Consider the following 27,047-nt stretch of genomic DNA (forward strand, 5'->3'; position numbering starts at 1 on the left):
GTCAGGCAGGAATGGGACGCCCTCTTTGGAGTGAGGACCTCTGGGTCCTTCGTTCTGGAGCGGGCTCGGAAAGAGGGAGAGAGTGGCCGAGATGAACCTGGAGCTGCTCGGTAGGTTGGGTCGTTCCTTTGATGTTTCCTTCTCAGAGCTTCGCAAGTGGGGGTGGGGTCGAGGCGGGAGAGCCCCGGCAGAGAGGAGCGGCGGACGGAGTGGGGCGGGGGCAACGCGGGAGGGGGCGTGGTCGGGGAGGGGTCCAAGAGCGGTGGCGTCCATCCTATGAACTTTAACGGAGGGGGCTCTGCTGGAGGGACTCCTCTTTATTCAAGCAGAGGCGTCCTGGGGAGCAAGGACATAGCTGGGATTTTTAAGGGGGCTTTTAAAAAATCCCGGGGAGCACCTGAATTTCTAAAAAGCCTCCTCCCATCTAAAAAATTCTATGCCCCCTACTCCCTCCTGGCCGCGGCTTAAGAGCCGCCCCGCCAGCCATCCAAATCATGCGGGAGGACCGACGGAAGCAGCCGCCGGCCTCCCCGCGCCATCTAAAGACCAGCTAGTCGGCGGGGCCTTTAAACGGCGCGGGGAGGCCGGCGGCTGCTTCTGCAGCCTCTCCCGCGCGATTTGGATCGCTGTGGCAGAGGCTGTCGCAGAGGCAGGGAGAGAACGTCGCCGGTTGGGGGCTCCGGGGCCTGTGCTGTAACTGATTTTTTGGGTAAATGTTTATTTCTGAAATGATTTCGTTCATTTGTTCCCAGCTGTGGGTAGGAACTTAAGTGATTGTGTTGCTAGGAAGAATAAAATAACCTAGTGGGATTGCCTTCTCTAGAGGCAAGACCACCCATCTTCTAGTCACATATTAGTTTGTAAGGTGGAAAGAGGCTTAGTGAGCAGCCGGCTATTGAAAACTTAAGCAAGTGATCAGTGCACAGCAAAACCTCCAAAAAGTGTAGCCTATTTGACATAGTGGAAAGTCCAATTGATCTGCCCTCCAAATGTGATCAAAATGTAAGTAGAAATTCTAATCAGGTCTACTCTAAAGTAAGTCCCATGTTATTCAGTGGGTTTACTCCCTGGAATGTGGCCATGTAATTGTAGCCACATTCTCACCAAAGGAATATTGTGGTGGGGATAGCTGTATTTTTCTTTTCAATTTTGCTGCCCTTTTCTAGGTACAGGTTTTAGATTGCTTTCAACAAATATAAATGGTAATCATAAAACATTGTGAAACACAAGTTAATTGTAAAAAATATGTGTGCTGTTGCTTATTCATATATTTTACTAATTTACGCATTTTTTTATTGACTGTAAGGTGCCTTAAAGAAAAGACTGGGTAAAAAAAAAACATAAGTAGAGGAATAAATTCCTCTGAGGCCTTCAGTCTTTTCTCATATAATCAAGTGTGTTCCAAAAGGACCCTATTGGGTATAGCGGAGGCCCTGATTCTATATTCCCATCTATCTAGTCTCCTGTGTAAATCAGATTATGAACAGTCCCTCCAGTTTAATGGTAGTTTCTTAGTGTGGCAAACACTGATGCCTTGAGAGAGGGGGGAACTTTTTGAACACATGAGGCTAACTTATAGAGCGTCAGACCATTTTTCTGTCAAGGCCAGTATTGTCTGCTCTGGCTGACAGCAGCTGTGCTTGTCAAGGTGAAAGGTAGAGATCTTTTACATCACCTACTATATGACTCTTCAGGACACTGCCTACACATCAAATATGCTAGGCCATGGTTCTGATGTCCCTGACATCGTTGCAAGAGGTGACATGGTAGTGATTTTTAAGAGGATTTTTGTAGTGCTTTGGAATTTGCAGTATTCAAATAAGGTTTGTTGTGACTTGTTTCTGTTTTTGTTGCATTCTGCTATTCGAGAAGTTCTCAACAATATTTTGTTAGTTACTTTTTTTTTCTTCTGACATGCCAGGTAAGAATATTAACATGGCTGTCTCTTCTTAGATTTTTCTTCTCAGTTGGGTTTGCTTCCCCCTCTAATGTACAGCATGGCTTATAGGATCAGGCTTCGGCACTTAGGTATTCTGTGACACAAAGAAAGTAACATTGTACAATTATTTCTGTTTTTTGTTTTTGCTTCTATTTTCAGAATCCTTTGGGCAGAATTATCCAGAGGTAAATGTCTTTTATATATCTTATATCCTGTAAACATTGTGCCTTGAGTTTATTTATGCCCTCTTATTTAAAATGTTACATAGGGAAGACCTAAATGGGTCATTCTTTGTTTTCAGGAAGCTGATGGCACATTGGACTGTATTAGTATGGCCCTTACCTGTACTTTTAACAGGTGGGGCACTCTTCTAGCAGTGGGATGTAATGATGGACGAATTGTCATCTGGGACTTCTTGACCAGAGGCATAGCAAAAATCATAAGTGCCCACATCCATCCAGTCTGTTCATTATGGTAAGGAATTATCTTAACACAGATTGAATGTGATTTATAGCTAGCCTGTCTGACCATGATCAAAAATGAAACTGAGTCAGGACATTGGTCCCTCTAGCTTATTGTCTACTCTGATTGTCATAGGCTCTCCAGGATTTAGGTGAGAAAGATCTTTTGCTACACTGCTACCTGAGATCCTTTGATGAGGACCTGTGTGCCTGAGACCAAAATGTGTTCTCTTCCACTGACTATGTCCATTCCCCAACTATGGTCTGAAGCTTGAGTGGGAAACAGGATATTTTCTATGTATATGGTACACCATTTTCACGAGTCAAAACTTTTGGTTTTATCATAGATGATAAATCTGTTTATTTCTACAATCCAGGAAACTACATAAATGTTCAAGTGAATTATGCATACTTATCAGTGCTTTCATTGATTTTTCTTTCTTTCTGCAACTGAATTGTCTTGTTTAGCTCACTAGAACATTTAATTTTTCCTCTGTGACCAAAAAGTGGCATACCACAGATTAATTTCAAAAACACCTTGCCACTGTTTCACTACAGTAAAGATCCTGTTCTTCCAAGTGCATGCTTTTGTTTTGCACACTGAAGGGACTTCATTTGAGACCCAGTCTTGCAGATTGCAGATGGCACAGTAGCTCAGAAAAAGTCTAAAGTTCCTCCTTTGGCTTCCATGGTCATTTTCAGACTTTCATTTCCAGCACCCATTATGTTCATTTGTACAGTTTTGTAATAGCTACTCATCTTATAGTTTTTGAACATTTTATGTTGTCTCAGTAAATGAAAAAAACCTTATGATGTATCAAATATTTCTGTGGATTCTGTAAAATTTTAAATGGGAAAGTCACAAAACATTTTCTTCTGTAAATCATGATCTCTATTGTAATATTTCTTTCCTAGTTGGAGTCGAGATGGTCACAAATTGGTGAGTGCATCAACTGATAATATGGTATCTCAGTGGGATGTTCTGACTGGTGACTGTGACCAGAGGTTTCGGTTTCCTTCCCCTATCCTAAAGGTCCAGTACCATCCCCGAGATCAGTGAGTAACATTGCTATTTTTTAAACCCTTTTCGTAGAGAAGTTTTGGAATCTGAATGACTTCTAGAGTATCCTAGTAGCATTTCAGAGCCAGTATCGTTAAATACAGGGGACGTGTTTGTATTTTATACTGCAAGTTACTATTTGAATTGGCTAATGAACATATGAAGCTACCTTATACTGAATCAGACCCTCAGTCCATCAAAGTCAGTATTGTCTACTCAAACTGGCAGCAGCTCTCCAGAGTCTCAAGCTGATGTTTTTCACACCTATTTGCCTGGACCCTTTTTAGTTGAAGATGCCGGGGATTGAACCTGGGACCTTCTGCTTACCAAGCAGATGCTCTACCACTGAGCCACCATCCCTCCCCTTAGTGTTCCTGTAGAGTGGTGGAGGTAGAGTAGTGGAGTATGATAAACCAGCAACCGCCCTGTGATTATATGCAGAGTTCTGTTCAATGATGTCATTTTTCAGCCCCCTGAAAATAGGTTTTTATGGATCTGCGTTATCACTAAGGCTAACTTTTATATGAGACTACCAGAAGAAATAAGCAGAACTGGGTTGACAGTAATCAGTATGATGATGCAGAGTTTTAGATTAATTCAGCACCCAGCAGCAATTGGTTATAAAACTGTTGGAGACGTGAATGAAATTAAACAGGCTGAATTTGAGTCAAACCAAGATGTAGGAACTCAAAGAAAAGCAAAATTCTATTACCTGTATATATTTGCATGGAAATCTTCCCCCACCCTGATCTTTCATTGTCCATTGTTCAAGCACTTTCAGGGTTTTTTTCTCATCTAACCCCATATTCCAGGTTATGTTTTTCAGTAAACAAACATCAGTCATGTTGTTAGAAAGACAACATGAGGAAAGACAAGTTAAATGGGAAAGAATAGAAATCTTTGTATGTTGGCAGTTGTGCAGTTTTCTTGTCTAATCCTAACTCAGAATGCAATGGCAGTATTTAAATATTCTGAATATTATTCTGGAGATCAGGTAAGAAAAGAGCAATATTCAAATTTTTCTTTTTTAAAAACAAAATGTCTCTCTTGTTCTTATAGGAACAGGGTGTTGGTATGTCCAATGAAGTCAGCTCCAGTCATGCTAACATTGTCTGATTCAAAACATGTCATCCTGCCAGTGGATGATGATTCTGATCTAAATGTGGTGGCTTCTTTTGACCGGCGAGGAGAATATATTTATACAGGAAATGCCAAAGGGAAGGTAAGAAGTCACTGAGTTTATCTTAAGTGGGTGGTCTGTTTAACTGTCTTATACATGGCTTCTCTTGAATACTACCTTTTAATAGGATCATCTGTATATATAAAAACAAGTGTCCTGACTGACTCATCAGTGCCCAGCCTGAATCTCCTGCCCTAGAAACCCAGAATTCAGGGAGTGCATTCCTTCCATTATGTATACCAGGGGTGTCAATGTCAAACATGTGGCCCGAGGGCCAGATCAGGCCCCTGGAGGACTCTTATCAAGCCTGCAAGCACCTCATTGTCATCTGCTTCCTTTTTTCTCTTACTTCTGTCTGCATCACAGCTTGCTTTGCCAGGCTTGCTCAATCACACAAGAGCTACAGAGCAAATTTTCTCCATTGCCTAACCAGCACATGAAGCAACTTATGCACAAAGCTCACAATTCCCAAACATTTCATGTTTTCATCTGGGTCTTAGGCTCAAAGCATTGACCATGAGATTTCTGCAATGAATGTCAGTAAATCAAAAGTAGGTTTGCACCTTACACATACACAAGATTGAACAGCATACTCAAGATTGCTACAGCACAGACATTGTCTCCAGTTATTCAGGTGTCAGTTATCAGAGACTTGTTAAATAAACAAAATATTGCAAGACTCCTAATCCTTTAAACATGTTTACAGGTTTTTTAAAAAAGCTTTAACTGTGTTTGTGTGTGTCCTTTATAAAGTTTATCTCTCTGCTATCTGGCATTACATTTTATGACACACATGGCCCGGCCTGACAAGGTCTCATTTATGTCAAATCCAGCCTTCATAACAAATGAGTTTGACATCTCTGAAAACTCCCACTCTTAAGGGATTTTTAGAAATTCCACTCCTAAGAGGGTGAAAAGGGGTAAAATATGTTTTCTCAATGGAGTAAAACTTTGCTGTGTGCCTGGCAGCCTGCTTCCACACCCTTCTCTCTGATTGGTCAGCTGTGGAGCCCTGTATTCTGAGATGAAAATCAGTTAACAGAGACTGCAGATAGTTGAACCAGGTGTCCTGGCTGCCACTGGACTCAAAATTTGGGGTGTGCATTCCTTCCATGGTTGGCTGGTTGATGGTTGACTGGAGAGGAGATAGGGTTGCCAACCCCAGGTTGGGAAATTCCTGGAGATTTGAGGGGTGGAGCATGGAGAGGGTGGGCTTTGAAGAGGGGTGGGATCTCAGACAAGTGTAATGCCATTCACTTCACCCTCCAAAACAGCCACTTCCTTCTGGGGAACCATTGTTGCCACTCTCCAGGTTTGGGCTGGAGATCACTCAGAATTACAACTGCTCTCAAAATGACAGAGATCAGCCCCCCTGGAGAAAATGGCAGCTTTGCAGGGTGAGCGCTGTGCCATTATACCCTGCTGAGTTTGCTTCCCTCCTGCTTTGGTCCACACTGTGATTTCAGACCAGTCACAGACATTCAACCTAACCTACCTCACATGGTTGTTGTTAAAATCAAAAGGGGGAGAGGAGACTTATGTAAGCTGCTTTGGTCCACACTGTGCAGAAAGAATGTACTTTTCCTAGATAGAGGGTGCAGAGGTGGGGATATGGAAAGCTGAAGTCCCCTACAGAAAACAGGTGCCCTGGGTGGGTGGGAAGATATGAAGGTTATGGGGAGTGAATGCCTTCACTTGGGTGAGTGGGTGGGAAAACAACAGGGGGGGGGGCAGTTGCCCAGAACCTCTTTCTAGAGCCCGTTGTATTTCCCCTTATTCCTACTGTTATTATATTACCAAACCAATTCCAAAACCAAAACACCCTTCCTAAAACACACACAAATATATTCCCAGAACTACTATAACTGGATTAAAAGTAATTAAATACCATAGCGAAGTATGGGTTTCATTTTATATAATAATGAGTATGGTCCTAGATGTGGATTGTTAGATCTATAGATCAGAGCTATGTATAGAGAAGGAAAATCATCCTACAAACCTGAGGGAAAAGCCAAGTTTGCAGAAAATTTTAAGCACTTGGGGGGAAAGAGTGACAGGGATTTTAAAATCCTAATTTAAAAAAATGTAATCACAAGATTTTAACAACCCTCTTTGGAGGTGGGGGTGGAGTCCTGCTCAAAGGGATTGTTGTGATTTTAATTGTAAGCCACCTAGAGCAGGATATTGATGAGGTGGGATGGAAATATCCAAGATTAAGTAAATAAACAAATTATTAGGGGCAGGTGCTCAGTGGTATGAAAGATGTCATTATAGGCAATTTGAAAATTATTGGTTTCTGTATGAATTGCATGAAGTTGACTACAGAGATTGAGATTCTGATCATTTCCTTCCTCTTCTAATTTCATGTCTGCTTGAATCAGAGTTCGTAAATTGACACTGTTGCCACTAAATATTTTAATGGATGAGAGAGAGCGAGCAGATGAAGATAGAGATTAGGGATGGGCACAGACCTGAACACCAAACAAAATCTGGCCCAGACTTTACCTTGTTTGAGGTTCGGACAGTTCGGTTCGAAAGTCACATGTTCGGACCAGGAAGTCTCTGAATTTTCTGCTCAGTTCATAACCTCTTGTGCACTATTGGCAAAGAAACTCCACCCATGGAGTTTGGTGCTGAAAAGTGGGTATGGGTGGGATATTTCCGGCCATCGAGGGACCAGTAGTGTCAGTCTGAAGCTGACAGGCAAGTCTAATATCCAGTGACAGGCATCGATCTGACTTCCTCAGGATGGGGGGGGGGGATATATATAATCATTGGGGGTGAATTCCTGTCCTCTGTTTGCATCTGGTTTTTGCAAATCTTGTTTTGCAAATCCTTGCACATGAAAGAATATCTTTTGGTGGATGGAGGGGGTGGAATTACTGGGGTGAGTGGAGAAATCTGTTGAATCTCCTGGCCTCTATAGAGTAAAAGCATTACCTCTCTTTTTTCTCCTTTCCTTGCATTCAGAGCTACATTCCCCCCCCCCCCGCCTTTTTCTTTGCTGTGAGGAGTGGGAAACATAGATAGATTTTTTCTTTTAAAACATGTTTTTGATTTGATTTGGGGGTAGACTGTTTACTTTTGTGGGTTCTGAAAACCTCCCTTTCTCTGCATGCTGGCTGTGGGGTCCCCTTTCTGCTCCTCTAAAAGCACCCCAGTTCTTCCTGTGTTGCTTGAGTCTTTGCCTGGGGGCCATCTTCTCTCCTCTCCCACTCAGGCACCCAAACTACTTACATATTTCTGTGCGGCTTGGCTAACTGCCCTCTTCCCTGACTGTGGGGCTCCCTTTCTGCTCCTCCACAAAGCATCTCATTTCTTCCTGCATTGCTTGAGTCTCTGCCTGGGAGATTTCCTCTCTCCTCTCCCACTCAGGCACCCAAACTATCTACAGATTTCTCGGGGGCTTGGCTAACTGCCCTCTTCCCTGGCTGTGGGGTCACCTTTCTGCTCCTTCAAAAAAGCATCCTTTCTCCTCTGCCACATATTCCCACACATTCCCTTAGCTAGTCCACCAGTGCCCCCTTCCACAGCTGTGCAGTGAGTCCCAGTTGCCAGGCTTGGTTGTTCCTGTCACCTTACCAGGTAGGATGGAAGGCTTGGCCCCAATCAGTTGTCATGTTGCCAGGGCTGGGTGGCTGGTCCCAGGAAGAGACAGCCCCCTGCAGCCATGTGGGTGGTCCCTGGGGAGGTACTCTGGGAGTCTGATGCCTGTAGCTTAACCAGGTCCACACTGTAGTATCTCAAAATGGCGCAGGACAACTCCCCCCAAAACAGTTTCCTGGGGACACCTTGCTTGGTGGTCTGCTACTTGGATCCCCCCAAAATCTGACATGCATGTAACATGTGGGCCATGTGGAGGATCACCCCAGGGAGGAATTGTGCGCGTTGAAGGCCTCTAGCTCACCCAAGTCAGTTTTTGTTACTCCTGAACCAGCAGAGGTGACATCCCTTTGAAAAGCATTGCACTGAATGACCTTTTTTAGGGGTCTGTAATGCAGCCCCCAAAGTCCAATGTGGACCAAACTTGGTACGTACATTGAAGAGAGTGATCTGGAGACAACCTGCCATTTTGGAGCCTCGAAGTCCTGTGTGGGGCTTTTTAAAAACTGGACTAGTTCTGTTCGGGAACCGAACCAGCATTTTCTGGTCTGTGCCCATCCCTAATAGAGATAGTTATGTCCTTTGTTCAGTGTCCCAGAAATCATTGCCGGTAATATGTTTGAGGTCTGTGCAGTTTTTCACTGCTTTTCCTCACTGTTCCTCAGCAAAGGATTTTAACTTTCTTTCTTTCTTTCTTTCTTTCTTTCTTTCTTTCTTTCTTTCTTTCTTTCTTTCTTTCTTTCTTTCTTTCTTTCTTTCTTTCTTTCTTTCTTTCTTTCTTTCTTTCTTTCTTTCTTTCTTTCTTTCTTTCTTTCTTCCTTCCTTCCTTCCTTCCTTCCTTCCTTCCTTCCTTCCTTCCTTCCTTCCTTCCTTCCTTCCTTTCTTTCTTTCTTTCTTTCTTTCTTTCTTTCTTTCTTTCTTTCTTTCTTTCTTTCTTTCTCTCTCTCTCTCTCTCTCTCTCTCTCTCTTTCTCTCTCTCTTTCTCTCTCTCTCTCTTTCTCTCTCTCTCTTTCTCTCTCTCTTTTTCTCTTTTTTTCTCTCTCTCTTTCTCTCTCTTTCTTTTTCTTTCTCTCTTTCTCTCTCTCTCTCTTTCTTTCTCTCTCTCCCCCCTCCCTCTCCCCCTCTCCCTCCCCCCTTCCCCTCTCCCTCTAGATTTTGGTCTTAAAGACGGACACTCAGGACCTTGTTGCCTCTTTCAGAGTAACCACAGGCACCAGCAACACTACGGCCATTAAATCCATAGAATTTGCACGGAAAGGAAGGTGAGTTGGAGAACAACTGATAGAGCACAAATATAAGGTTTTTCCCTTTAAGTGAGTTTTCCCAATGCTTCTAGTTCCCTAATTGACACTGAAAGCAATAGAGCACAAACAACTGCGTTTCCTGGGGTTGCTAATTGCCCATGTTATGGGTGGAGTTTGTTTTTCTGTTTGCCTTTAAAATCATCTTTCTCCTTCTGGCACTGGGAATCTTGGAATAAAAGGTGCTTATGTTAGGATTGTGCTGGAATGTTATTCTTGCTCAAGATGCATTTATTTTAAGTCAGGTGCTGTGTTCAGGCTCTTCAGAAATGCTTCCAAACAGGCTTATCAATTTTAATGTCCTTTGTTGCTTGCACAAGATGTAGAAAAGTACCAGGCTCTTGGAATATGACAGAGCAGAATGTTAAAGTCCTAAACATAGTTTTGAAAAATTTGAGAAATGGCTGTATTATAACTCAGAGGAATAAGGACTCTGGCGGGGGTCCATTGACCTGTGTACTCAAGCTTTCTCAAAAAGCAGTCTCAGTGCTTTGCAGAAAATAGCTTTTTAAAAGGAAAGGTCTTTCAAAAGTAGTTTGTGTTATGATCTAAGGAGCTGATGTTTGAAGGGGGAAATGACATGTCTCTTTTCTCTTGCTTGTGTAAGATAGAGGAGTGCAAGATTTAATGTATCTTATGTATAATTTTATGTATGTTTTACAAGATTTTATGTACCTTTCTATTCCTCAGTTGCTTTCTAATAAATACAGCTGATCGAATAATCAGAGTCTATGATGGTCGGGAAATTTTGACCTGTGGTAGAGATGGAGAACCAGAGCCAATGCAGAAACTTCAGGACTTAGTGAACAGGTGGGATAATGAAGAAAGAACTGTCTTGAGAGTGGCATGTTTTGTTTTGCAGGTTCCAACTTCACTACAAAACAGGATCCTTCAGTAGGTCCTCTGAAGTAAGTTGTTGCTTTGCAAGCCTTGAAAGAGAAAAATATTCTATAGGTCTTCTGCCTCCAAAAACTTAAATATGTCATTCCAGAGGTGTGGACTCCAGAATGATCATACAGGTGAAATGGCTTCCTGGCTCTCCAGGCCTACCCTGTCTTCCTGGCTATGTTTGTACTGAAGTGCTGGATATGGTCTCTAGCAGACAATCCTGAAACGGTATCGGTATTACTGTGATGATGAAACTTCTTCACTTCTAGCACAGTTCCTCCCTTTGCCCCGACTGGCCCATTCTTTCTCTCCTTATACTTTTCTGTAAATTTATTTATGCCCTGGTCTGCAACATAAGGAAATTGATGATGATGATTTTGGATTTATATCCTGCCCTGCACTCCGAATCTCAGAGTCTCAGAGCTGCTCACAATCTCCTTTATTTCCCCCCCCCCCACAACAGACACCCTGTGAGGTGGGTGGGGCTGAGAGGACTCTCACAACAGCTGCCCTTTCAAGGACAACCTCTGCCAGAGCTATGGCTGACCCAAGGCCATTCCAGCAGGTGCAGGTTGGAGGAGTGGGAAATCAAACCCAGTTCTCTCAGATAAGAGTCCGCACACTTAACTATTACACCAAACTGGCTCTAACAAATTGAACACCAAGTCTGCAAAAATGTAATGAAATGGAAGGTAATAGGTCTGATAGCTTCTTTATACACAATCACAAGGTCAGTAATAGCCACTTCATGGAAAAATATTAAACCTCCAGCGATTGTGGCTTGGTATCAGTGTGTTTGGGATTATTGCATAATGGAAAAAAATATTAGATCAACAGTCACAAATTAATAGTAGCCCCTATATCACTTTATTGAACTATGGTACCCCGTAATAGAATTTATTGCAAACAGTGATTCACTTTTTCACCACTCTTATCCATTAAAAGTGCTAGTACTATGAGATTTCATGCAAGTTTCTGTCTCAGGTGCAGGGCTGGCTTTTTTTTAGCAGGAACACAGTTCCAGCTTCTTTGGTGTTAGGGGTGTGGCCTGATATGCAAATGAGTTCCTGCTGCATTTTTTCTTCTTCAAAAAAGCCCTGTGTGAAACAATGGTGCTGTCAGGAGGTATGGCTTAATGTGCAAATGAGTTCCTGCTGGACTTTTTCTACAAAAAAAGTCCTGCTCAGGTAGATACTACAAAGACATGGCATGTTTATTCTCCTACTAATTGTTAATTCGGTTAGCTATTCTTTATTATTATGTTAATATAAGCTATGTATTGCTTGTTATTCAAAATATTTTTTTTCAAGTTTTCAAATACATTTACTGAAATTAAGAAAATACATCCTACTAACCCATTTGAGTAATTTAGTTGCATAAAATGCTCTTTCTTGCTTTGGCATATCTGGCCACTCATTACACTAAAAGCATCTTTCTACAGTTGCCAATTTTGACTCTTACCTAGAAATCCTTTCTTCTCATTAGTGCACAATGTAGCAAGCTAACTTATTTTGTGGATTGCTTTGTCTGCAGAACACCTTGGAAGAAATGCTGTTTCTCTGGTGATGGGGAATATATTGTTGCAGGATCAGCACGTCAGCATGCTTTATACATCTGGGAGAAGAGCATTGGAAACCTAGTGAAAATCCTTCATGGCACTAGAGGGGAGCTGTTGTTGGATGTAGCAGTGAGTGTTTCTTTTACTTATTCTCAGTGGATTAATTTTGTCAGAACCAGTTGACTTAATCTGTTTTTAATTACTTTTCTTCTGTCTCACCCTATTTACTCTGTATCTTCTAGTGGCATCCTGTCCGACCTATCATTGCTTCCATTTCCAGTGGCGTGGTATCCATTTGGGCTCAAAATCAAGTGGTAGGTGGTGATAGCGATGTATTTTCTTGCCATTTTAAAATTTTCCATTTCCTTGAATGACTCCCTTTTCATTATTGTGAATCAGTACTCTTTCAGTAATCTTTTTTCACAGAAGAAGAAACATCCTTCTAAAGATAAGTGTGTTAAAAGATCAAGTGTGCATTTCACTCCAGTCTACTGGAAAAATTAATTGCTAATAGCCAGAGAGGTAGTTATGAGACTCTGTTTCATTCCTTTCAGTATTTTTTTCCTGTGTGGCTTTGAAAGAGAACCCAGCATAACTAATGAGTCCACTTATTTAGCAGGCCTTGTGACCTAGAATTTCAAAGATGGAATTGTCCTGTGATTTTGCATGTGGTTAGAGATCTTTGGTGCAGAGCTAAGATATGATTGCCTTGGTGCTATTTAATGAGTATAATGTTCTTTGGATTTGTGTTTTAGGAAAACTGGAGTGCCTTCGCTCCTGATTTTAAGGAACTGGATGAAAATGTAGAGTATGAAGAGCGGGAATCTGAGTTTGATATAGAAGATGAAGATAAGAGTGAACCAGAACAGACAGGTAATCTCTAAAAAAAATAAAATTGTGTGCATTAATACAAATTTGCATAATCTAATATAAGAGATGGGTGGTTTGCTTCTGCAATGTAGTCTATGGCAGTGTTTATTGTAGGCATTATCTTATTTTAACTGCATTGTCTTTTTCCTTTGAAATCCACTGTCAGCATTGTTTATGATATAGCTTGCCTTAGTTTGTTAATCATGCTGTTTTTAATTCTGTAATGCTATTGCATTGTTCATTGGATGTCAGATTGTGTTGTTTTTATAGCATTTAATCTGCTGTGTCTTGGTGACAGAGGAGGACTACAAATAAGGGGGGGAACCCCTTTCCTCCAGTACTGCTAAAGTGTGTTTGTTTTGCTATAATAGCAACTTTTGGGAAACAATATCAGAGAAGGGTTTAATTGCACTCCTTATCTGCCATTGCTTCCGTTTCATCTGGAATATCCTGAATCTGTTTTTCAGTCAAAAAGATTTTGGGATCTCTTATGTCATCTCTGATTTGGCTGTTGCCCAACCCAGTAGAAGGTGCGCTAGATAAAGCCAAAGTTAACATTATAACTGCTACCTAAAGATTCTGACTTCTTAGAGAGAAGAGATCCTCATCCATTTCAGAAATGGTCATTGCTTGATGGTTAAATATTTATGGCATGTGTGTAATTCTGTACATTAGTGCTCATGTTGACCTTATTCATGTTTATTGTTCAGTCTCTAGTTTGCCAAGGGGATGCTTCTGTTCTCCCTAATTTGAGATTTAAACTTTCTCTGCTTGGCAGGTGCTGATGCAGCAGAGGATGAGGAAGTGGATGTAACCAGTGTAGACCCCATAGCTGCTTTCTGTAGCAGGTAAACATGACGACAGGAAGATGCTAAAAGGATATATATTTGCTAATCTAATAAGAGCCCCATGGCGCAGAGTGGTAAACCGCAGGATTGCAGTCCAAGCTCTGCTCATGACCTGAGTTCGATCCCGGTGGAAGCTGGATTTAGGAAGCTGGCTCAAGGTTGACTCAGCCTTCCATCCTTCTGAGGCTGGTAAAATGGGTCCCCAGCTTGCTGGGGGTAAAGTTTAGATGACTGGGGAAGGCAATGGCAGATCACCCCATAAAAAGTCTGCTGTGAAAACGTCATGGTGCAACGTCACCCCAGAGTCAGAAACAACTGGTGCTTGCACAGGGGACTACCTTTAGCTTTATCTGCTAATCATGCAAATACCTTTAAATTGCTTTTTAACCCAGTTAAAGAAACCTTGGTTGATTATAGGATTTTAATCAAGCTGTTAATTAAAGTTTGTTGATGATGCATGCATGTTGCAACAAGCAAGCTCTTAGAATAGATATTCTTTCCTGAGTGATGAAAAAGGAGTGATGCCTTTTTCTGATGCCCCCCCACCAATGGATTTTCTACATATTGGTGTGAAAAATATTGAAGCTTTTAAGAGTAGACTGGCCAGTTAGTTAAAGACATGGTTGAAACACATTAAATCAAAACATATTAAACAATCTAACCATCTTGTCCACAACATTTTATAGCCCTAACATAAATGTATCATTGTGATTTCTGTGTGATAAGCATTCTCTCCTCAAGGCAGTATTCTGTACCTGATTTCTAATTTTGTAAGAGGAGTTCCCTGAACTGAAGGGTCTTTAAGAAAAGGTAAAGGTAGTCCCCTGTGCAAGCACAAGTCGTTTCCAACTCTGGGGTGATGTTGCTTTCACAACATTTTCACGGCAGACTTTTACAGGGTGGTTTGCCATTGCCTTCCCCAGTCCAAAATATATAGGATGTTATATTGTGGAAGTTTAGACTCTGACAGTGCAATCCTAAGCAGAGTTGAACCTTTCTAAGTCCATAGTCAATGGGTTTAGGAAGGTGTCACTGCTTAGGAACCACTGTAGTTTGCTTTTAAAATATTGTTATGGCTCTATTCCATTCTTTCCTTTTCAGGTTCTCAGAATAGATTGTTCTTGAGTGGTGCATAACTGATTCTTCCCAAACTTTAAAAAATTAATTTATTTTGGTATATCTCTCTCCATATGACACTCAGTTTGGGGGTTTTGATAGATATATGGCATGTTGTTCCAACCTGTAGTTAAGTTGTCTTTTCTTCACAAAGCTTTCAGTTGCTTTTTCAGTCTTGTTGGCAGAGAGTGTTTATTTTTATGCTGGGTAACCATGGTCCATATTATGCACAAAAAATGTCAATTCAGAAGGAGTAAGATGTGTTAGTATATTTATCAGTTAGCTGTGATTCTCTGCAGCTCTCTGTAAATGTACACTAAGTGATGAACTTGGATTTCCATCTATGTAATGTGTGAAATGGGCCTGTAGTATGTGCCCATGAGGTTCATTTCTGTGGCTATGATACTTCTTTTTCAAACTGTGGTAAGAACCAAATATGAGATGAATGGGGAAAGGTATCTTATAGCATGGGTTGCCCATACTTCAATATTATATTGAAAATATTATTATATTGAAAATATATATATATATTCAATATATATTATTATATTGAAAATATTATTTCCTTACCAGTGATGAAGAACTGGAAGACTCCAAAGCTTTGTTGTATTTGCCTATTGCTCCTGAAGTGGAAGACCCAGAAGAAAACCCTTATGGCCCTCCACCAGATGCAGTTCAGACTGCCATACCTGATGAGGGAATAGGCTCTGAAAAGAAGAGACAGTCACTGTCTGATGGACCTCAGCCACCAAAGAAGAAACCCAAAACAACCAATATAGAACTACAGGGAGTACCTAATGATGGTGAGTGGGAACTGCCATCCTTTTGCTCATGCTGGGATCATCTGACATGTTTATAGACTGAAGAACGGGCAGGAACACTAGTTCTGTTTGATATTTTTTAAAATGTTGCTTGAGACCGCCTCTCCCCGTATGAGCCCCGCAGGTCACAAAGATCAGCAACCCAACACCTTCTGCTGGCCCCTGGCCCCAGAGACATCCAGTATCCAACCTGCCGGGTGGAATGAGCTTCCCTTGGCAATCCAGGCCCTGTGGATCCTGCTCCAATTCTGCACGGCCTGCAAAACAGAGCGCTTCTGCCAGGCTTTCAGTTGAGGCGGAGGACGTCACCTGTTATTAGGCCTTTCCTCTCATTCCAGCTACTTGGGATCTGATGGACATTTGGACTGAAAGGTCACTACTATAGAGGCAGAGTTTCTCTTAGTTTAGTTTGCATTTTTAGCTGTTTATACTGTCATTTTAATTTATTTTTAACTGTTTTATTTGTTTGATTCTTTGATGGAACCCGCCCTGAGCCTGCTTTGTGGGAAAGGTGGGATATAAGTTGAATAAAATAAATATAAATAAATAATTTTAATGTAGGAATTTAATTAATCCTCTCTATAGATCTTCACAAATATAAAGTCTGGTCTACAAATGCAGCAGAATGAGATGGCAGTGTGCTGAGGACATAGAATAGATTGCACCCATTCATATTTTTGTGCATGTGTGTTGTTTGTTGATCCTCTTTTACATTAATGACTCCCTGTAAATGGAAAGCTAATCCAAGTGAAGGGCTAGACTAGATTCTTTCATCCTGAGGTACTCAATTTTCATGTACAGGGAGTTTTTACCCAGGAAAGCATTAAAATTGTGACTCTCCCCACCTACAACCTTAAGTGGCACGGCCTATTCTATTATTTCATTCTGCTGTACCCACTAGCCTGTGCACAGGATTATTGCAGTTGGTTAGTAAGTTTGCCATGCCAGGCGCTCTGCCAGAGAACTGCTTTTAAGAGCGTCTGATAACCATGGTAGGTCTAATTCATCCTACAGTGCTCTGTTTCTGAAGCAGTTGGACTGGAATAGCTTGTTATAATTCTGTTCAGAGCTTTTTTTAACAAAAAAGAGAAGAGAGAGAGAAAGGTGCCAGAACTCTCATGAGGGAAATGAAGGAGAAACAGGTGCCCCTCATGAATTTCTAAACATTTTTTGAGAATTTTGTTTCCACAAAAAGGTTCTGGAACTCCATTCCACCACATTTCCCCAGAAAAAAAGCCCTGACTCTGTTACCTATGTCTATCAGAGATTACAATGGCTTTAAAACTTTTAGATCTAGTAAAGGAACTGCCCGTAGACCCCACCATTTCTCTGCCCTATCCTGTGATTGTATAACAGAACATGTAGAGAGGATGCGTATTCCAGAATACTGCAATATTGACATGGCAGGCCATGAGTTCCCAGGAACAAACAGCTTATACCACTATGCCTGACTGTTTGAGAAACTGGTTAACCAAATAAGATCCCTAAGTTTTTTTGCTCAGCTCTCATAATCATATTCAGTATCTATAATTCTCAGTATGGCCCAGTCAGTGAACACTTAAAGCCAGAGACTGGAGTCACAAACAGATGAGGCAGCTCTTTCTACAAACTTGCCCCAGGTTTGCAGAAAAATCTGAAATCTTTAAAAAAAATACAAAGAGGATTTAACCCCCCCCCCCCAATAGAACTAGCATTTATAATGTTGAAAAACGCAGTGGCCATTGTGGGGGTTACTAGGCAACCATAACAGTATTTCCAGTTTTCCAGTCCTTGGGTTCTATCAGTGAAACTAAGGGATAGAGGGCAGGGTCCTTTCCAGGGCTATTTTGGCTTTTATAGCCTTTGTGGGAGGACTTATCGGGCTAGGCTGATTTACCCAAGCCTGGCTACTTGCTACTGTTGAACAGCAGCCTCCTCATGAAACCCAGATGGTTGTAGTGGTTTGAGTTTCAAACTAGGAGCTGGGAAACCCAGGTAAGAATCACCACTCTGCCGTGGAAGCTCACAAGGTGATTTTGGCCAGTTACACATTTTCATTCTCAGCCTGACCTATCTTACAGGTGTTTTGTGAGAATAAAATGGAGTGAAGGAGAATGATGTAAACTGTTTTGGGTCCCTATTGTGGAGAAAGGTGGGATATAACTGAAGTAAATGAATATAGCTAAAGTTGGGAGGCAGGGAAACAATAGGTTGGTTGATGGGTGGAAAGGAGAAGGAAGCAGGGAAAGGTGAGAATATGGAGATTTCCAGGGAGAGGAAAGAGGAAATAGTGTGGGGAGGGGTAAAAGGGGAAAGTGAGATCCCCCCAAAGTCCTTGCTGGTTCTTCTCTGGGCAACTGGCCCCAGCCCTGTGGCCAGCATCTCTGAGTAGAGGCTGCCAGGGGGAGGGAATGAGGGATAGCTGAAGCTGGGAAGGGGCAGATAAAGGTAGTCTGCCTGTTTGGTGGAGAGCAGAGAAGGAAGCAGGAAAAAGGGAGAGGCTTGGGGGCTTTCAAAGAAGGAAAGAGGAAATAATGGGGGAGGGGAAAATGAGATTTCCCTTGCAAGTCCTTTCAGGTCCCCTGCTTGTCCCTGTCTGTTTTGAAGCTAGCAGAATACTAGTGCTCTCCCCAGATGTTTGGAATGTTTATCTAGCTGCATTTCTAAGAAAAGGAAGGAGTTTGCCAGGCTGAGAACACTTGATAGCAAATATCTCAAATGAGATGAAGTGTGTGTTTAGTAATATTTGATATTATGCATTTCCTTTAAAGCATCTGGACCAGGTGCTCTCTTGATCTGAGTGACCCAGTAAGTTCATACCTGTGATTCAAAATAATGAACAGCTGGTTAACTCACTTTATCACAACTCCTGGCTCATCCCACTATTCTTACTTGGCTCAAACTACTGTTTTGTTTTCTCGTTCCTAAAAAAAAGGGAGAGAGAGAGAGACCAAATAATGGGTTTCCCCTTTCCCTTGTCATGGCAAGAGCACCAGAGAGTTGCAAAGTAGACAGGGGAGTGAATTTGCTGTTTTGTTTTATATAAAACTGCAGATTTGAAGTTACTTTTCCAAACATGCCTCTTCCTTCACAGAAGTCCATCCGCTGCTGGGTGTGAAGGGAGATGGTAAATCCAAGAAGAAGCAAGCAGGCAGGCCTAAAGGATCAAAAGGTAAAGAGAAAGATTCTCCATTTAAACCGAAACTCTACAAAGGGGACAGAGGTTCTTTACCTCTGGAAGGAGCAGCGAAGGGTAAAGTGCAGGCGGAGCTGGGACAGCCCTTGCCAGGTAAGGACCCAGCGTGAGCGTCTGCTTGCTTGGTGACCTTGCTTCATACAGACATGGCATAGTCTTAGCATTTTAGTTCTCCAAATGGCAGTTGCTTGCTAAGTGTTTGGCTGCTCTGCTGCTCTCAAGGATGGACAAAATTTTTCTTCTGAGAATTGTCCTGTTTAGCCTCCTTAATATAGCCATTGGTACTTGGTGCTGCACATATAGCATATTTTATTTTTCTTCTGAGAATTGTCCTGTTTAGCCTCCTTAATATAGCCATTGGTACTTGGTGCTGCACATATAGCATATTTTATTTTTCTTCTGAGAATTGTCCTGTTTAGCCTCCTTAATATAGCCATTGGTATTTGGTGCTGCACATATAGCAAATATTTTAAATGATAATTTTGCTGTATTAGAGAGCAATAAAACTGTTGATACTTCTCAGTAGCTTACTACTTGGGACTGCACACAAATTTGGAGTCAAGAAAGGTGTTCTGGGTCAAATACAGAAAAATAAAGTGTCAAGGGGCATGCTGAAGCAAAAAACCAGGTTCTGTGGATCATTATGAGTATATTAAAAACATGGAGGGGAGCTACCTCCCAGTAATTGTTAGGCTGCATTGCTTGTAAAAATATGTGGTAATGTGAAACTCCATATCCCTGTTTTAGTTCATACTTGCCTTTGTAACTGTGGCATCTACCCATTTGAAATATATATCAGCCATTTCTTGACATTCTGTCGCTATTCAGTGTGACTAAGAAACCAGAATGAAGACTGGAGCTATGAAGACAAGAGCAGCCTCAATTTTCAGGGGCTGTGGAAAGGTTTAGCCTCCACCTTCAGTAGTGTCCCAGGGTGCCTTCTTTTACTGTTTCTCACCTAAATGTATGGCAAAGTAAGATGCTACATGTGGTGACTGAGTGCAAAATCTTACCTTCCTGTCTGACACTTGAGTGGATTGCTCCTTTTTGTCAGGATCCACAGAAAGAACAGTACAAGTGTTTGAAGTTGGCAGAGAGACTCTGCATTCCTCCAGAGTTCTTGAAATACAAAATCTTACCTTACCATCTGTTGTGATGGACATTTTGCTGGCAATACATATTTGAAAATTCCTCTTGCTTCTAAATATGGAATTTGTAATGCCATCCTTCCCATGCAAATCACATTCAGTGGGCATTTAAACTGAACTGGAAACTGCAGTGTCTTAGAATGGCTAAATATTCATAGGCTACCTCCAGACATGCATATTCTGTTGATGCATGAAAATATCCCCTTGTGAAATGTGTTCCCTTTTTATTGTGGCTTTGTTTTGCATCAAAGTTAGCCTGTTTACAAATAGGCCAGAATACACTTATATATATTGCTTCACAGAGTAAGTTCCTGTAAACTTTACTTTAAAGAAATGCTAGAGTACTTCCTGACAGTGATCTTTCTTTGAATGCCCACTTTGATGCACATTGACTAGTTTCATTTGAAAAGTGCATTGCTAAAGATAAAACGTTTGCTGTTGTCTTACATAGTCTAAGTGAGTTAAGGGTTATTGCTTGTTAGTAAATTATAACCATTCCTCCATCATCCTGATCATGTTACTGGTTCTTGTGCGTGTTCCATGTGTGCATGCACACATGTAGTCTCATGGGTGTCATACCGGTTGGACTACATCCAGTTTTTAATTCTCTAATATTCTGTTGTAAAATGCAAAATGGCTTCCTTCTTGATGCCTTGAAAAAGTTCAGAGATGCAGGAGAAACCTAGGAACCAGACCTAATACATTCTAATGTGGTACACATGCAAAATTTTGTATGTCCTTGAAGCTTAGTAGCTTTTGCTGTGAATATTTAGTTGCCAGAATTGAAATTTTTTTTAAAAATCCTTTCTTTCCCCTCACTGCTGGTCCTGTTACCCACCTTGCTCATTGTCCTTCCTGCTCTGCTCCTGTTGTGTTGCTTTTAGAGTATTCATCAGCACTTGGGGGTTTTGCTTACAACTAATACAGTGTCAGCCTTCTCAGACGAAACCTGTTTGCTGTGTTGTGTATAGTTAATTTAATATGTTGCAACTTCTTAAACTGCAGTAAATGTATTGAGGGTCGTGGAATGCCATGTTAAAAAAGAATAAGAAACAGCAAAAACACCATGAAACTAGCTTACAATATATTATATATGTTATAATAAAGCAGTTTAATTCAATATGTTGTGAGAATTATTGGGATTCAGTAGAATACAATAGAATGCATAGCAATTCTTAATCATATAAGGTAGAATATATCAAGGAATATTTTACAAGACACAAGCAGACCAAAAAGCGATCAGCATCAACATACGCCCAGTTGAAATACGAAGCAGACCATTTGGGAGTGATAGGAGGCAGTGACATTCCATCATTTAATATATCCAATAAGCGATATCTGACAACTTTTATAGAAGGCTGGGAGCTCTTGAAAAAGGGTCTTCTTGAAATGGTCTTTTATCACATTTCCATCGGGATTTACTCAGCTGATGACAAGTTTCTGCTCTAAATATCACAGAAGATTTCCCGGTGATTCTGCATTTTATACGAGGACTTCAGCATGCATTCCATTGTATTCTATTGAATTCCAATAATTAACTCACAGTGTGTTGGATTAAATTGTTTTATTATAACATATGTATTATGTAGTAAGTTAGTTTGTTTCACAGTGTTCTTGCTGTCTCTCATACCATTTAACCATTATTCCCATTTGTATTTTGCTTGTTAAAAAAGAAGACAGCACAAATCTTCAGGGTTCTGTAGAAGTGCTTCAGGGATTGAATGGTATCATACATGTCCCTAAAGTCTTAAAGGCTGTGATTCTAACTCTTTCGTGACAGTAAGCGCCATTTAATAAAATGGAGCTTACTTCTCAGTAGACCTTTATGGTTGCTCTCAAAGTAAATTGAGTTACCATGTAGAAATATCATTTCCTCTGCCCTTGCCAGTTCTTCCAGTAATATTTTTTGTGGTTATTGCAATGCATATTTACTAGGAATCTTTGGCAGATTTAGATGTTCTCATCATACTTTGTAATTTGCTTGCTGATTGACTGAATAGCTGATTGACTGAATTTTATTAATATTTTCAATCTTCTTTGAGTCCCAGTGAGAAAAGCAGCCTACAAGTGAGGCTAATAGCAACTACAACAACATTTAATGCTTACGTACATACTTGACCTTGGGCAGAGTCAGGTTAATTGCCAAGCACATTTTACTTAATTTTCTTGATTTGCTTAAATGTTGATTGCTGTGAAGTCTATGTGACTTAATTAGAGAGCTATATAGAATTATGCAATCAGATCCCTGTGCAAGATTGGGAGCCTCTCTGTGGCAGTTGGAGTGCTGGAGGAGAGCCTTCTTCCTGATGTCACTTTATAGTCAAATTGATCCTTTGGGCTGTCCAGTCATCAATGAAGCAGCTGATCTGTACCGCAAAATTATGTATAATCCTCTCAAGTTCCATTTTGAATCCTAGCCTTCACCTTGAAAAGTATTTTCTTATGTACTTACTTCGTTTATACTCTGCCGTTCTCCCCAATGGGGTAACCATAACCATTTTCTTCTCCTCCATTTTATCCTCACAACAACCCTGTGAGGTAGGTTAGTTTGACTGGTTCAGGGATACCCAGAAAGCTGCTATGGTAAAGTGGACATTTGATCCTTAGTCTCCCAGTTCTGAGTTCAACATTAACCACTTCATCATGCTGGCTTTCCGGTCTCTGGGGGTTTATAGCTATGACTCATTCTCCTTGATTGACTTCAATCCCTCAGAGCATCTTTTCCTCCCAGGAGGAAATTATTTGTTGGGCACCTCTCTGAACATGCTTGTTTGCATCTCAGATGACAATGTGATATTCATATTTTCTTGACTCAAGCAACAAACAATGCTTTAGCTGTAAATAATGCTTTAAGTGTAAACAAAGCTTCATTTTCTGCATATAGTTGTAAGAAATCTATCAAGACTCCCTCATATAAAACAGTATTTAATTTGTGCTTCAGTTCTTAAAAAAATAAACTTTTTTATTGCGAGGGCTAACATTCTGCTTCCCTGCTCACTATGAAGGCTGTGTTGAAAATGTGGTTGTGAACATTTTCAATATCAAAACAGGCTTTACTTTACAATGAACTGGTGCCGCTTTCTTCATTAAAGAAATATTGGTGCCGCTTTTTTTTTTAAAAACTGTCTCCTCTTTGAGGGAACTGATATAATCAGCCAATGAAATTGATCTCTGCAGCCTCATTGAGAGCAAATAAAGCCAGTGCACTTCACCTTTGCTTCATTGCCATCAATTATATCACCATGCATCAGAATGTAGTTATCTATGTGATTACCTCACTGCGTTCACAAAGGGTTGTTGTTGTTTTATGGTACCAATGGAGCATTCAGTCAGGGATCCAAAAAGGTACCTCTACATACAGCTATTACAACCAGGAGGTACTGGGGAAATTATGTAGACCATATGTGGGAGTCTGTGAGAGAATTAGGGTTACTGCCCCAAATATATGAACATATGAAGCTGCCTTATACTGAATCAGACCCTCGGTCCATCAAAGTCAGTATTGTCTACTCAGACTGGCAGCGGCTCTCCAGGGTCTCAAGCTGAGGTTTTTCATGCCTATTTGCCTGGATCCTTTTTTAGTGGAGATGTCAGGGATTGAACCTGGGACCTTCTGCTTCCCAAGCAGATGCTCTGCCACTGAGCCATCGTCCCTTCCCTATATATATGTACATGCAGAGGAGTGGACAAGCATAAATGGTTTAATCCCTTCTGAGCACATCATATAATCTACCTTGAGTATCAGCCAGAACTGTAGACTATAAATGAAGTAAATAAAATTAAGTGGGTGTATCTGTGTATGGCAGGTATGCTTCATTTTGTGCAGAGTGTATGTCCCAGTTCTGCTTTCCTCTAATTAGGACAGCACAGATACTATATTTACCCTTGGCTGAAATCCTTTCCTACTCACTTTGTCATTTGTCTAACATCCTCATCCCAACAGACCCTTCCCAATACAAGCTGGGTGTGCTGACTGTCTGCACAGTCCAAATTCACTTATTTCCTGTGCTTAAGCCTGGGAAGTTTGCAGAAACTCCATCCAAGAGAAAGTTCAGAATTTCTTAAGGCTTTAAGCAATTTCTGATTTCTCCTTGCTGTTGATTAAAATCTTTGAAGGACTATATAAGCATGAAACCTACAGCCTGTTGGAGAAAAATCTCCCCAGCCTCTCTGCATTTGCTGTCAGTATTTCTGTGGTGTCTAGATTCTGCAAATGGAAATAATTGCTTGAGCTCTATTGAAAATATTGTCATCCATGCTTGATCTTTTTTTCCAGCAGGTGGTGGGATCTCAGAACTCTTATGAAGACATCCTCTACCCTACCTACCTTTTCATTTTTTGTCTTGGTACCATAATGTGGATTAAAATCAAGATGGTCTGTCATAATAGTGAACTGACCTTAAGTTAATATGGTAGGGACAAGGAACCATGCTGCCTATGGATACAGGGAACGACTTTTTTTAAAAAAGATGCAAATTGTGGAAGAGGAAAATTTGCTCCCTCTGAACCTCTCCTCTTGCTAACCATGAAAGAAGGTGCTGACTCTCAGGAAAGAAGGTTTGTATAGAACCTGGTGGAACTGCTTTCAGCTTGAAGCTTCCTAATTGTAAAGAGTCCCAACACAGGACAAGGAAATCACTATGCTGTCTTTCATTATGTTTCTTTTACATAATCTGTATGAAGAAGATTAATCCAGATATTTTGTTTCCACAAATACCTGTCACAGTGCTGTGGATCCTGAGTACATTTCTACCGTGTTGTCGCTAATTGAAGTGGATTATTGCGTGCCTCATTATTTTATCTGTTACACACTCTGGCTTGCAGTAGTTGGTAGATATGCTGTTAATGCTGAGATTCCCTTTGTATAACTTTGAAGGGGGATTGCCTTCCAAGTTGCCCTTCCATTTGTATGCATTTGGAATAGACAGTTGGGATCAAGAAGCCTGCAGAGAATGACCAGATTACACAAGGGTTTTTCAGGGAATGGGTATTCACTGCAAGAACTGAGGAGTGGGGGAGAGAGTGATAAGCAGCCATAAATCTAGATAGAGCAGGGAGGGCCTTGGATGTGGCATGCAGCCAAAGCACAAGTGACTTGTACTTTTCACCATGCTTTTTGCATCTCATGCACACCATAGAAATGAACACATCTCCTATAGGGAGATGCTTGGTCACCTCACACTTTGAGATCTATCTACAAGAGATAAGAGTACCTCTAGAGTGCAGATGAGACATTGAAGCATGGCCATAGAAGGTACGAGTTACCCTTTTCTTGTGCATTTGACTTCTATCACTTGGCCTATGCAAGAAAGCACTGGCCTATGCATCTTCATTTTCTGCTGTTTGTTGTTTCGTACAAAGTTGTAGCCATTTCCTAATTTGTGAAAATAATTTCCCCTTCAGAATAGAAGAGTAAAAGCTCCTTTCCCCAGGTGTAGAAAATAATCTAACAAAATCCAGAAAAATTTCTTCCTTAAGAGCTCCCAAGGGCTAGAGGAGGTTTAAATGTTGAAGAATGGGTACTTAATTTCCAGCTGCAAATAAGTGTTTTAATTCTAGTGCTTTTCCTTTCTGCATGTTGTGCCTCAAGGCCTCTCTTCCTCCACTGAAACCTAACATTATAAATTTAATGATATCCCCAACTTCAGCCTGCCTTGATCTAGTCCTGCCACCCACAGTCTGACAATTCACCCAAAGACCTGAAGGCTGCTGTTCTACAGGGGGAGGGAGATGGACTCCAGCCTTCTTCCACAAGATTCTCCACCTCATTTTCCATGGTTTATTTTCTTACACATTTTAAAAATTATTTAGATAATGCAATATTTTGTACAAAAACCATACAGATGACCATTGCCTGCTAGTTATTTGTAAAGTGGTGCTGTGATGTTAGCTTCTGTGTTTGTAAATAAAGAGGTATGTTTTATTTCTTAAACACATTCGTCCTTTTTTATAGGGCCAATTGTTTTAGGAATCTCTTTGACTCAAATAGCTGAAGAAATGTTTTGCTTTAGCAAACAGTAAACATTAAAAGCTTAATAGTTGTTAATGATGGTGATAATCCATATTGCTAATAGACATATAGCGCTATATGTAGATAATTAAATCTGCAGATGGAGACCATGTAGACAAAGATATTTCTGCAAACCTGGAGGGGAGGGCGAGGTTTGGTCTCTACTTGTAATAAAGATTATAAGACCTTTGGAGGGAGGTTAAATTCAGGTGTACCCAGTGTTAAGTGTGAATTAATTGTTTCATGTTGACATACAAAAAAGCTTCAGAACTGAGAATGAAAATGCCTGCAGAATGTTTAGCATGAATAGTGTAGAGTTGAGTGTAGAGTTCATGTGACACTCCTGTATGAACCTTCCCTTTCATTGCTAACATGCTGTGGTAGGCCAGGAACAGAGAGAGGGCTTTGAAGAATGTGGCATTACATCTTTCTTCACCTGGCTGCTTTGCCGTTGTTGTTTAGTTAATGGGTAAAGACCTTTCCATAATTTTTGTTTGAGCTACCTACCGTGCTCTCTTTTGCTGTTTGTTAGGATTGCTGTGATATACCATTTACCTGCTGCCAGTTTTATTGCCATATATTGGACAGCAATTTTCTAATTAATTTGTAAATTGTTGCTTTGGTTGGACTTCATTAGCCACTTTGAAGAAATTGTAGTTTAGAAAAGTGGGGTATAAATAATACCAAAAATATTGAGGTTAATGTAAAGTGCTAAGAAAAGCAAAATGAAATGGCTAAAATATGTCCACTAAAGATTAAAGTGATTTCAGATGTAACTGAGCCAAAGCTGCATATTGAAACAGCAAGCTCATGTTAAGATGGCAGGTTGCTCTAGTGCTAGCCAAATCAGTACCCTTTGCTTACTCTACAACAATTCAGCAACCTCCAGTAACATTAAATGAAAAATCAACAGGCCCAAATGCCCACTACTACCTTCTAGTGAGGAGGATGCTCACAGATAACTTTCTTAGCAACTGCCCATACAAAGCACCCAGTACCAGCCAGGAATATAACTGATAGGCAAACATCTGCATGCTTGGCCCAAAGTTGCATAGAATTTTTTTGTGAG

At 40.9% G+C, this 27,047-nt stretch overlaps 1 protein-coding gene across 4 annotated transcripts; it reads left to right on the forward strand.

Moving 5' to 3' along the window:
* RBBP5 (RB binding protein 5, histone lysine methyltransferase complex subunit) lies at nt 1-25,900 on the forward strand. Of its 4 annotated transcripts, none has more exons than XM_060231328.1 (14): nt 1-110; nt 2,099-2,124; nt 2,241-2,413; nt 3,316-3,456; nt 4,520-4,682; nt 9,396-9,505; nt 10,235-10,354; nt 11,966-12,119; nt 12,233-12,304; nt 12,746-12,863; nt 13,639-13,708; nt 15,398-15,627; nt 18,719-18,913; nt 24,245-25,900. In XM_060231328.1, the coding sequence occupies exons 1-14, from the start codon at nt 92-94 to the stop codon at nt 24,271-24,273; spliced, it is 1,620 nt and encodes a 539-aa protein (XP_060087311.1). In that variant the 5' UTR covers nt 1-91; the 3' UTR covers nt 24,274-25,900. The 4 variants fall into 4 exon arrangements, with proteins under 4 accessions (XP_060087311.1, XP_060087313.1, XP_060087314.1 ...); XM_060231330.1 differs by having other exon boundaries at nt 24-110; nt 18,719-18,796; XM_060231331.1 differs by having other exon boundaries at nt 57-110; nt 18,719-18,796; nt 24,248-25,900.
* Nucleotides 25,901-27,047: the final 1,147 nt, after the last annotated feature.

Source organism: Heteronotia binoei, chromosome 2 (assembly GCF_032191835.1).
Source record: "Heteronotia binoei isolate CCM8104 ecotype False Entrance Well chromosome 2, APGP_CSIRO_Hbin_v1, whole genome shotgun sequence".
Lineage (NCBI taxonomy): Eukaryota > Metazoa > Chordata > Lepidosauria > Squamata > Gekkonidae > Heteronotia > Heteronotia binoei.

Coding starts and splice junctions, on each gene's coding strand:
- RBBP5 (XM_060231328.1), top strand. Junction 2,125..2,240: donor TTGGGCAGAATTATCCAGAG/GTAAATGTCTTT, acceptor CTTTGTTTTCAG/GAAGCTGATGGCACATTGGA. Junction 12,305..12,745: donor TTTGGGCTCAAAATCAAGTG/GTAGGTGGTGAT, acceptor TTTGTGTTTTAG/GAAAACTGGAGTGCCTTCGC.